Source organism: Seriola aureovittata, chromosome 5, assembly GCF_021018895.1.
Source record: "Seriola aureovittata isolate HTS-2021-v1 ecotype China chromosome 5, ASM2101889v1, whole genome shotgun sequence".
NCBI lineage: Eukaryota > Metazoa > Chordata > Actinopteri > Carangiformes > Carangidae > Seriola > Seriola aureovittata.
This window is the reverse complement of record NC_079368.1, coordinates 28,639,389-28,651,443: the sequence shown is the minus strand read 5'-3', so window position 1 is coordinate 28,651,443 and position 12,055 is coordinate 28,639,389. Positions and strand designations below refer to the sequence as shown.

General features: G+C 43.4%; 1 protein-coding gene across 1 annotated transcript; it reads right to left on the bottom strand.

Annotated features, from left to right (window-relative positions):
• Positions 1-596: 596 nt before the first annotated feature.
• LOC130169634 (golgin subfamily A member 4-like) lies at positions 597-10,014 on the bottom strand. Its single transcript, XM_056376535.1, has 8 exons — positions 9,909-10,014; positions 8,420-8,474; positions 7,721-7,783; positions 7,414-7,473; positions 6,482-7,123; positions 6,350-6,388; positions 4,024-5,216; positions 597-3,572 (listed from the first exon to the last, which is right to left on the bottom strand). The coding sequence occupies exons 2-8, from the start codon at positions 8,457-8,459 to the stop codon at positions 1,485-1,487; spliced, it is 4,125 nt and encodes a 1,374-aa protein (XP_056232510.1). The 5' UTR covers positions 8,460-8,474; positions 9,909-10,014; the 3' UTR covers positions 597-1,484.
• Positions 10,015-12,055: the final 2,041 nt, after the last annotated feature.

Here is a 12,055-nt window from a genome sequence, read left to right as displayed (position 1 = left end):
TGACAACGGACACCGGACACCGGACACCTGACAACGGACACCAGACACCAGACACCAGACACCAGACACCTGACACCTGACAACGGACACCGGACAACGGACACCGGACACCGGACACCTGACACCGGACACCGGACACCGGACACCTGACACCAGACACCAGACACCAGACACCAGACACCTGACAACGGACACCGGACACCGGACACCTGACAACGGACACCGGACACCGGACACCGGACACCGGACACCGGACACCGGACACCGGACACCTGACACCGGACACCGGACACCGGACACCGGACACCTGACACCTGACACCGGACACCGGACACCGGACACCGGACACCGGACACCTGACACCTGACACCTGACACCTGACACCTGACACCTGACACCAGACACCAGACACCAGACACCTGACACCTGACACCTGACACCTGACACCGGACACCGGACACCGGACACCGGACACCGGACACCTGACACCTGACACCAGACACCAGACACCAGACACCTGACACCTGACAACGGACACCGGACACCGGACACCTGACACCGGACACCTGACACCGGACACCGGACACCTGACACCGGACACCGGACACCTGACACCTGACACCTGACACCGGACACCGGACACCTGAGGCTCCTGTGATGGGTTACATTTGCAGACACTGCCACCCTGTGGTGAACATGAGAACAACACATTCATGTGAAAATACTCCATTACAGCTAAAAAGTTCCGTGTTAAACATTGTGCTTGAATGAAAGTACAGAAGTATTATCAGAGCTTAGAGAACAGTTAACGATGCATAGTCTGTTATTCAGCATTATACACTCACATAAAATCAACCACGGCTCATCAGCAATATAACAGTTTACATTCTTATCCTTGGCAGAAAGCAGCCATAGAATCAGACTAAAATCTCAGCCGAGGAGTTTCTCTTTATCAGAGAAGAGACCAAGAATTCAAAATCCAATTGTAGAGTGTCCATCTTTTTTTACTTAAATCTTAACAATGAGGAAGCTGGAGGCTGCGGCCGCCTGTTCCACCCTCCACTTCTTTGTACCAGATTCAGGTTGCGACAGACTTCCTGTTTTAATTCTCTACATTTTTAGTTTATTCGATTATTCCCCTTATATTCTCAAGCTCAATGAGGCCGTTTAAATAAACAATCAAAACGGATTCCTTCATCAGCGTCTATCAGAATCCTATTTGAAGAAAAATACTGGTTAACGTAAATACAAGACTTTGCCTGACGTACAGCTTTCAGGGTTTTATCTCATAGACATAACTCAAAGGATATAAACAATATCTCATCTAAAACAAATGTCTCAAACAAAGGATATATATGTATATGAACTCCTGTGCTCGTTAACCTCAGTATAATTACAGTTCTGATAAATGCACTGAAGTAAAAACGGGGCCTGTTTTCTCTCCTGGACCTGGACGCAGCAGCTCGGACCCTCGGTGGTTTTGCTCATGAGATGTTACAGGGTCCCTCCTGCTTCTCTGGGGCCAGAAGTTTCTCTTTCAATTCATTCATTTCTCTTTCATGTTTCTTCTGCAGGTCCTCCAGCTCTTCACTGTCACCGTCTTCATCTGGCGTCGTGATTTGCTTTTTCAACTCTTTTATCTCTTCTTCGTGTTTCTTCTGCAGCTCGTCCATTTTTTCTTTCTCGTTTCTTTTATTTTCTTCCACAAGTTTCTGTTTGAATTTATTCAGTTTCTGCTCATGGTCTTTCTGTAGTTCGTCCACTTCTTCCTTCTGCTTTTGATGCTGTTGGTTCATAATTATCAGTCTCCACTCATTGATTTCTTGGTCATGCTCGATGGACAGCTTGGTCCTTCTCCTCTTCTTCTCTTCTTTACTTTGGTTCTGAAGTTCTCTGTCCAAGGATTTCATTTCTTCTTTGTGTCTTTTCTTGAATTCGTCCAGTTGTTCCTTCTCTTCTCTCCTGTTTTCGTTTGAAAGCTCTTTCATAAGGTTCTCCATCTCTTTTCTGTGTGTTTTCTGCATTGAACTTATTTTGCTCCTGTTTTCTTTCTTTCGGGTCAGAAGAAGCAGAATCAAGTCGGTCATCTCTTGTTTGTGTTTGTCCTGCAGTTCGTCCATACCTTGTTTCAGAGTCTTTTCTTTGTGTTCTGAGAGATCCATTAAGTTTTTATATTCCTCCTGTTTCTCCTGCATGTGTTTCTCATGTTGTTGCTTCAGATCCATCACTTCCTCCATGTGTTTGTCTATCAGAGCTGCAAAGTTCTCCTCCGTTTTCTCTCTGAACTCATTGAATTCTTCAGCTTGTTTTCTGGCCTCCTCCTCATACTTCTTCTTCATTTTCTCTATTTCTGTTTTATATTTTCTGTCTATCTCTTTAAGTTTCTCTTCCTGCTCTCTTCTCATTCTGTCCTCTTCTTCTCTCTTGTTTTCAGATCTAACTCTCTCTCGCTCATATTCTTCTTGGAGCTTTCTAAGTCTTTGTTCCTCCCGTCGTCTCTGTTCATCTTCTTGTTTTCGTTTTTCCCACCACTCATTTCGTTCCCTCTCCCAGTCCTCCTGTTGTGTTTTCATCACCTCTTTAGTTTCCTTCAGCTTTCTGTCAAAGATTTCCTTTGATTCTGCTTCAGATCTTATTTTGCTCTTCAGGTCTTTAATTTTTTGTTCCCACTCCTGTCGTTGAGTTTCTTCCTGTTGTTTCTTCTTCCTGTCTTCTTCTTCTCTCTTCTCCTGTTCTTTCTGTGTCTGCTCACGCTCCTTCTTTATCTTCTCCTCCATATCCTTGAGTTGTCCATCCCTCAGTTTTCTCTCTTGTTCAGTTTTTGCTCTCTCTTCTTCCATTCTTCTTTTCATGACTTCCTTTTCTTCCTCATGTTTTCTTTCTAGTTCCTCCCTCTCTCTCTTCATCTCCTCCTTCTCCTTCAGGATCCTCTTCATTTCCTTCTGTATCGCTGCTTCAGCCTCTTGCAGCATCGCGTTGGTGTAGCAGCTGCCTCCATTTCTCTTCAGCATGGTGTCGATCCTGTTTATCAGCTCACTGACTTGTGTACGATTGTGTTTTTCATAGTTGTTAAACACATGGTATCTTCCTCCACAGTCAGAGATCAGCTTCTTAAAGGAATCATCGCAGTTGTTGATGTATTCTTCAATCTTCAGATTCTCACGTTCTAGTGAGTCTCCTCTTGTGAACAGAATGATGGTGAACGACTCTGAATTCTTCCCAAAGACTTCCTTGATGAGTTTCAGCGTCTCCTTCTCCTCTGGTGTGAATCTGCCGATCTGTAACACCAACAGGAAGACATGTGGTCCTGGAGCCAGAAGACTGATGCACTTCACCATCTCCTCATTCACCTCTTCATGAGTCAAGGTCGTGTCAAACAGACCGGGAGTGTCGACCACAACAACGGGACGACCGTCCACTTCACTCTGTGCTTTCTGACAAAACTTGGTGACTGATGTTTGACTCAGTGCAGATTTGAACTCCTCTCTTCCCAGAATGGTGTTTCCTGAAGAACTCTTTCCACTTCCAGTCTTTCCTATCAGCACGATCCTGAGACACTCTGGGCTGTGAGTCTCATCGTCACCTGTGAAATGAGAAGACGTGGAGTTACTTTAAGTGCTGACAGTTCGAACTCTACACAGACTGCAAGATACCGTGCGTTCAGAGAGTGTTTAGATCCCTTTCATTTCCACCTGGGCTCCTGCTCACAGTCGTTCGACTGAGTGTAATATAAAAACCAGCCACGACTGTCGGCCACCTGCCTGTTACCTTTATAACTAAACCTGTAAAGACCGGCCACTTCTCCTGGTGTCTCATTGACACCACACCACCACATTAGTAAAACTGTATGTACCTCATTAACAACAATAACATTAACATGTAGAATCAATAACAAAGAGCACTGAAGCTGTTGTGGAGACACATGGTGGCCCACACCTTACGAAGAACCTTTATGTTGGTTTTTCCTTTTAGTTTGTCACCCACATACAGTATATAGACATTTCTACAGTACTTACAAGTGACTATTTCTTTTGTTTCCCGGGCCTCGATTTCAGCCTGTAGTTCAGTGATGTGTGTCTCTTGTTGTATGATCTTCCCTATTTGGGCAAGTGCAAATGTTTCAGCTGTGTAGCCGGATGATTCATTTGTATAGAGTCTTATTTTTTCCACAGCCTCCAACACCTCAGAGATCTGATGTTTCTTCTTGACGTTGACAACAACAGATCTTCCTCCACAGCTCTGAAGCAGCTCCTGGATGTCTCTGTTCTTTCTTATAAAGTCAACAACAGCTGGAGCTGCAGGATCTGACTCCACAGTGAACAGAATCATGGTGAAGTCATTGACTGGAGAGCTGAATGAGTTCTGGATGGTCTCTAACTCTCCCTTGTCGTCATCAGTGAGGGGACCCACAGGTAGGACCAGGATGAAGGCATGGACGCCCTCAGGATCACAGAGGGAGATACACCTGAGTGATTCCTTCATCACTTCCTCCTGAGGTTTTCCATACAAGGCAGGAAGCTCCAGCAGGGAAACCTGACGTCCTCTCACCTCTCCCTGATGTTTAACACACTCTGATGAGCTGGAGACTGAATGAAGCTCTGTCTGACCTAAAATGGCCTCGGCTGCTGAAGTCTTCCCTGCTCCTCTCCTCCCACACAGAACCAGGTTTAAAGCTGGTTTCATGTGTTCAGGCTCTTCAGAGAAGGTGAGGAAGGTTTCTTTGTTTTCACGCACAATCTTCTCAATCTTCTGCATCAACAGTTGGTGTTTATCTTCAGACATGTTGTAGAGTCTTCCTCCACAGTCTCGAAGCAGCTTGTTGACAGTGTGTTGTGTTCCTCTCTTCTTCTCTGTCATGACGACCATCGAGTGTTTAAAAGCATCTGGACCAAACAGACTCAGGATGAACTTCAGTGTTCGTCTGTTCTCCTCAGTGAAATCAGAAGGTTTCACTAACAGCAGCAGAACATTTGGTCCAGGAGAACAAAGAGTCTCACACTTCTTCACCTCTTCTATCACTGCTTCCACAGACAGACTGAACATGTCTGGAGCTTTCACCACTGTTAATGGTTTTCCTCTCCACTCTCCACTGGCAGCCTCACACTGCTTGTGTGGTTTGACTGTTAAAGATTTAAACTGTTTGCTGCCAGTGATTAAGTTGCATAGCGTTTTCTTTTTGTCCTCACTTTTCCCGATCATCACGATCCTGAATTCACCTGCAAATGAAATCACAAAATCATTGTCATCGCTCCTCAATTCATCACATTCACTGTAATCCATCACTCTGATTAATGACTGCCTCTTATTGTGTAAGAATCTATGCGGCATCTTTTCCATATTACAGTCTCTTCAAACAGCACACCTGTAAATCTGTTAGTTTGATCTTTTCAGTCGGCGACATCGATGATTCCCTCAAAATCAGGTTTACTGATCCGTTTACTTTTTTGTAGAGCAACATTTATATATCATCACATTTTTATATCAGTGTACTGTATATATCTTATACATATCTTATGTATGTGTTATACAGTACCAGTCAGAAGTTTGGACACACATACCCAGTCTTAGGTTTGTCTTTATTTTCAATATTTTACTATTAACTATTAAAATTACACATATGGAATTATGTAGTGACCAAGAAAGTGTTGTTTCGTATTTTAAATTCCTTAAAGTGGCCCCCCAGGAAAGGAAAACCAAGACTCTGGAGAAGACGGAGGAGAAGTTCATCAGCGTTATCGGCCACCAATTAACAGCACCTCAGGTTCAAGGCTACATGAACGCTTCATGGAGTTCAAGTCATCCTCAACTGTCCAGACGAGAAAGGCATCCGCAGTCGAATCGCTGCTGAGGGAGGACGATGAGAAGAAGAATCATAAGGAATGGACATTAGACCGGTGGAAATCAGTACTTTGGTCTGATGAGTCCAGATTTGAAGACATGTCGTTGTGAGACTGTCTGCATGTGTGGCTCCCACCATGAAGGAGGAGGTGCTGTCGGTGATTTATTCAAAACTGAAAGCGAACTTAACCAGCAGCACTACCACCGCATTCTGCAGCGACATGCCGTCTCATCTTGTTGGACCGCAGAGCGAAAGAAAAGCAGCCAACAACAGCTCAGTGTATATGGGAAACCGACCCGGGGGACGAACTCGTGAAGCCGGTTGAGAGAGCGCCGAGAGCAAAGGTGGCTTCTTGGAAGAATTTTGAATTACTTACTATTACTATTATAATTCCATCTGTGTTATTTCATAGTTTCTCTACAATGTAGAAAATAACAATAAAGACAGAAGGTGTGTCCAAACCTTTGACTGGTCCTGTAAAGTGCCACAGTAAAGATGTGATTTACTTACACCGGCTGGACAGGGTATATTCCCTGACAGCTTTCCGCTCTGTAGAAGACACAAGGACAACAGTGTGATTCTACAGTCACTGCTGGTTGTTTCTAACAGTAGTAATTTACTGAGAGATTGTCCTGCACTCACCAACAGCTTTTGTAGCAGCCAGTTTAAAACTGGTTCCTTCCCCTTGTTTCAGGTTTTCCTGATCACAAGTTAAACCTGGTGCCGCATCCTCAAAAACATCACAGCTCACGTGTCCATTGTTCTCCTTTACGATTTGACCCAAGCGTGTTAACAGCTCCGGATGTTCGAGGCTCTCTCGCTTCAAGTATCTGTACCTGCACCTTCTGATCATGTCTTTTATGGGCTGATCTGGTGCATCTCTCTCCGTGGCGCCGGCCCTCTCCTCTCTGGCTGTTGATATCAGCAGCAGTGAATGATCAAATGATTGATCACTGAAGAGTTTCAGGACTCTGCAGAGCTTCAGTTTCTGTTCCTCAGTGAAGTCTTCAGGCTGTAGAACCAGCAGGAACACATGAGGTCCAGGATCAGAGAGTTTCACACAGTAATCCAGATGTTCTGTCAGTTTGTGTTCAGAGATGTCGGGGTGAAGCAGATCCGGGGTGTTGACGAGGACAACGTGTTTCTCCTTCAGCTGTCCACTGACTCTCTGACAGCAGTCTGGTTCTTCCTCAGTGTCGAAAACAGTCACTCCCAGTATGAAGTTCCCCACTGAACTCCTCTCAGACCAGCTGTTCCCCAGCAGAACAACCCTCAGCTCAGACACTGAAATGAAAACATTAGTTTAATCATTCATGCCATGGAAGGACTACATGCGTAACTTTTGTTGTGCAATCTTTGCGTTGCACAACGATAATAATGAATCATTAAAATCTCTGTAATCAGTGTCCTGTTACTGTCCAGCTGCCGAAATCCAGTAACGATGCAGATACAGCGTATTGCTGCACTAATATCACTGTAATTTAAATGGTATTTTCACACCTTTGGAAGGATGAAACACTGTAAACTCAAATCTGCTTCTGCACAAGACTCTGGTTCAGTTCAGGTGGACTCACTTTGAGGCGGCAGCCAATCGCAGCTGCTGCTCCGCTTCAGGGGTCGAGCTTCTTCTGTAACTGCAGGGATGAAGAAATATACACATTAATTCATTCATTCTTTATTTCTTTTTCATGTAATCTCTAATATTAGCAATAGTATCATGCATTTCTAAAATGACTGTGGGTTACTGCACTAAGAACTATGATTCACCACTGCACCACAGCTTCTTCTCTGCTGTGACTGTTTGAATATTAAGTCCGGCAACAGGATATAATAAAGGTTATCTTATTGATCAGATTGATTGTCTCATTCAGTTTGACTCACAGTCAGGGCGGATCAGTTTAGGGCTGCTGCGGAGCTTCTGGGAGTTTAAATCCTCATCATCATCTATAAAGAAATACAGAAAATTACAGATGAAGCCTCAGACATCTAAATGTAAAAGCCCTTTAGGTTAATGAGTAATGATCTGCACACTATCATGACAGTATGGGTCGCAGTGGTAAGAGGTTCACTTGGGTTGGATCTTACAGGTCCTAGTTACAGAGCCAGTTCATGAGCTCATTGAACAGATCAGATCATTTCCCAGTTAAAAGTGTAAACACATCTAAGGAGGGACAGGTTGAGATCTGACTGCACATTTTATCCAGATGTTGAAAAGATGTAAATGCAGCTGTTTCTAGAGGATGCATGTGTAATCTGTTCTCCAACTGTAAATAAAATGTCTCGAAGAATAAACTCGTACAGCTCATGTCTCCTGTGAGATACAAAACAAATAATTAAACAGAAAGTGTAATGATCTGTGACAATACTAACTGTATCCTGCTGTTACTAAATTTGCTTCTTTCATTCTTTCCATGTTTGTCTTAATCTTCTGCAGGTGTTTGTAGCAGGAACCAGTGTCTGAGGAAGGGCCTCAGATTCAGGCCTGAGGAGAACTCAACATGCTGCATCATGTGGTTCAGATCACAGGATTTTCCATCCAACTGCAAGTATGAAATAAAATACGACACTTCACTGACTCACCTGGTGCCGCAGCCGCCATCGGGAACTCTACTGAGAACATCAGAGACTAACTGAGCTGCAGGGAAGAGGAAACAGAGTTTAGCTTCTCTCACTAAACTCAGACCAGAACTAACTCATCATCAAGTGTTTAGTTAATGTCTCTGCAGTGAAGAGTTTCTGCTCTGTAACACGTCCACATCATCACGTCATCATCATCAGACAAAGACACAAACATCAAGATGCAGCTACAGATCAGTTCAGGTTGTATCCGGGCAGATCAGTGAGTAAAAATGTTTGAAGGATTTCATTTGGCTGCTCTTTAAAATCTAAAATAAATCTTCAGCAGTTAGTTCAGTAATTGAAAAATAAAACTTGGTTAACTCTTAAACATATGTAGCACCGGGACACCAGGCACCATGTTGGGGACATTAGCCAATCAGGTGAGATGCACGAGTTAATACGTAGGCTCGTGGCCAGCAGGTGTGGCGACTCCAAGTGTCTGCAACCTCTCTGTGCACGTGTGGCTCTGGTCAACTAAACCTTTGATTCATTAACTATGTTTTACAGTCATTTTTACATTCATTTTAGTGTTTTATTGTTTTGAGTACTGTCCAGGTGCAAGCACCATGAGGTATTATAATTCTTAATCATTGACAAAGTCTGCCATAACTTTAATTGTTGGTAGAAAAGCTGAAAGGAGACGTATGATTGGTGCAGAGGTAGGTCATGCATTAACTCGGTTGTCAATTTGTGACAGCGCTCTGTTCACAGGCAGAGCGCTGACTGCCATTTATTTTAGATATTTTATTTATTATTTATCTTACTGCTTATTGTAGCATTAATTTTTAAATATATTTTGGGGTTTGGATTGTGTTTCTATGGTTGCAGAGCTGAGGCCGCTGATGGCCTCCAGTGGTTGAGGCGGGAGTTCAATCACTTTTGAGTTGGCACATTTTATTAGAGTGGTGTTTTATTTCATGCTTCCTGTCATATGGCTCACATGCACCAGTGCTCCATCAGTGGGGGAAGGGGTGGCTTCCCGGCACTGGTGCCCACTTCCTCGAAATTTGAAAACTTAGTAAATACTTTATTTAGTTGTGGCAGATTGCCTACACTGACTGTTGTAGCCTCTTTACTGAAGCACCTGTGTGTCCAGTCACATTTAACTCTTCAAATAAAACATTTCACTTTTCATACAAGAACTGACTCAGCACAAAACTTTCCTGACCCAGATCCCACTTCTAACCACTGTCATCCGAAACGGCGGGAATCACCACTGACATTAATGCAGAAAAAAAAGGCAATTTAAGCTTAAACTTTGTCAGGATGCCACAAAAATTCATTCCATTCACTTTGATCTCAACTTCACACCTGTTGAGCTTCGTGACCGTCTCGTGCAAGTTGTGACCCACGGTGACAAAATCAGTCCAGAGACAGAGACATATTAACACCTGCCCGAGTAATCAGTCAGAGACATGACGTCATCAAAATGATCTGAACAAACACTCACCTGCGGATGATCAATAACCAGTTTCTGACGTCAGTTGGCGTTCTCCTGCTTTCAAATAATCAATACTCTTGATCGGACCGATGAAGTTTTGTTTGAGTTCCCTCTTGCTGCGCCAGCGGCCAATGTCCAAACTGAAATACTGAAAGTGAAAGTCAACATTTGTGGGGAAAAAAAACTTTTTTTCTTTTTTCTTTTATTTATTTCTTATTTACATCTCGTATTCATTCTTAAACATTTCCATTCCTCTGGTGCGCAGTTAAATGAAGTGTGTTGTTTAATTTTGTTGTTAATATTTGCTGTTATATCTGTGCATTTTTGAGCAGAAGAGAAACAGTTTTTTTATTCATTTTATTGCAGAGATGTTTCAAACATGTTCTTCCTCACATCCACAATTATCATTGATGACGTCAGAACATCTGCAGAAAACAAGGATCTCTGTTAAATCTGGCAGAATTATTATGATGGACAGACTTTAGTTTCTTTATTACACATTAAACACTAAAAACTGAGATTTACATCAGTGGAGTTTCGACAAATAAAATATTATGTATAAAATGGGGACAGATATTGTTTGATTATGATTTGAACTCACTGAACCAGGCCTTAAAGTATTTAACAATCATGAAATTCATCAAATAACACAGGCATTTTCGAGAAAAGGTGCAGCAAGCAGTGATGTGTGGAGCTCCTCTCATTATGTTACAGCTCCACCTGCTGGTGCACTGACACCACTCAACCAGATATGGAAAAATAATTTCAGAAAAACTATATTTTTACACCTGTACACACCTGGCCAATCATAGCAGAGAGGGGTGTGGATTTCAGAGTGTTACAGAAAGGATGATAAGGAAATTAATTAATTATATTTCCAGTCCTGATTCCTTTCTCATCTAGGTGCTGTGATGTTTATGGTCTGAACTTTAGTTTTATATCTATACTTTTTAAAAGAGGATCAAACTGTAGGCAACTGACTAAATAAATTAGTTTGCTCTTACCTTCATTAGCAAGGATGGATTATAGAGAGAAACAAGCACAAGCCCAGAGGCCCAAAGGGTCATGGGGCCCCCGGGCTTCAGCTGCAAAATGTCTCTGAAAGAGACACTTACAACCAGAAAGAGACACGAAGCAGCTGCAAAGAGCCTGAAAGAGCAGAAGTGGAATGACCACAAAGCAATGCAAAGTGACAACTAAACAAATCACAAAGTGACAAAACCACAGGGAGAAAGAAAGTACTACGAAGAAAAGCAAAACAACTGCAAACAGACATGGCAGCCGAGAGACTGAAAAACTGCTTTTAATGATTAAAAAGTGACAACAAGAGTCAAAATAACCCCAGAGAGAACACAAACCCAACACAGAGAGATAAATAATAAAACGTAAACGTCACAGTGCTTGAAGTGGGCCGGTACGCACCGTTTGTAAGGGGGCGGGGCCAAGGGCGGGGCTGGGGGCGGGGCTAAGGGGGACACGGACCTCGGTAGGGGAACAGACTTGGACCGGTACTTCTTTATGGTACTCATTAGCGTACCGTTACTTGCCGACCGGCACTTCTCACTAGCTGTCTGCCCCTTTCCATTTCCGGTTCTGGGTGATTTGGCTTTGTAAACTCAACAAGAATGTATCGCGGTGTCCCGCCCACAGCACCGTGACGTTAGTTTATACGTCACGAGTATCGGCCTATCACAAGGAAGGCTGCTGTGTACAGGGACGGTGTCGGAGCTAAGCGGCTCCTGTTAGCAAGCGGAGCCGTGTGTCGAAGGTAAGACAGCAGACATCACTGCAGATGAAATAAACATCACAATCCTCTACAGTGAAGTTACAACAACAGCAGACTCTGATGAACAAGGTCACCTGTCGGTTCGAGACACACAGAGCGAGAGAGAGAGAGAGAAGCTAGCGCTAACTGCTAAGCTAAATTAGCTAGCTGACCCAAACAGCATGTAAACAACAGCTCAATAAGTGAAAGTCATTAAGAGGAGCAGAAAGCTCTTATTGCTAGAGCAGAAGTAGTGTAAGTTTAAATGTACAGCAGGTAGTTATAGTCACTGTGATGAAGAAAAGAGCAACATTAACTGTGTTGAGACAGAGCAGCAATAAAGCTCCAGAGACGAGATGAGACGCTACACTGACGTCAGCACGTCAGCACG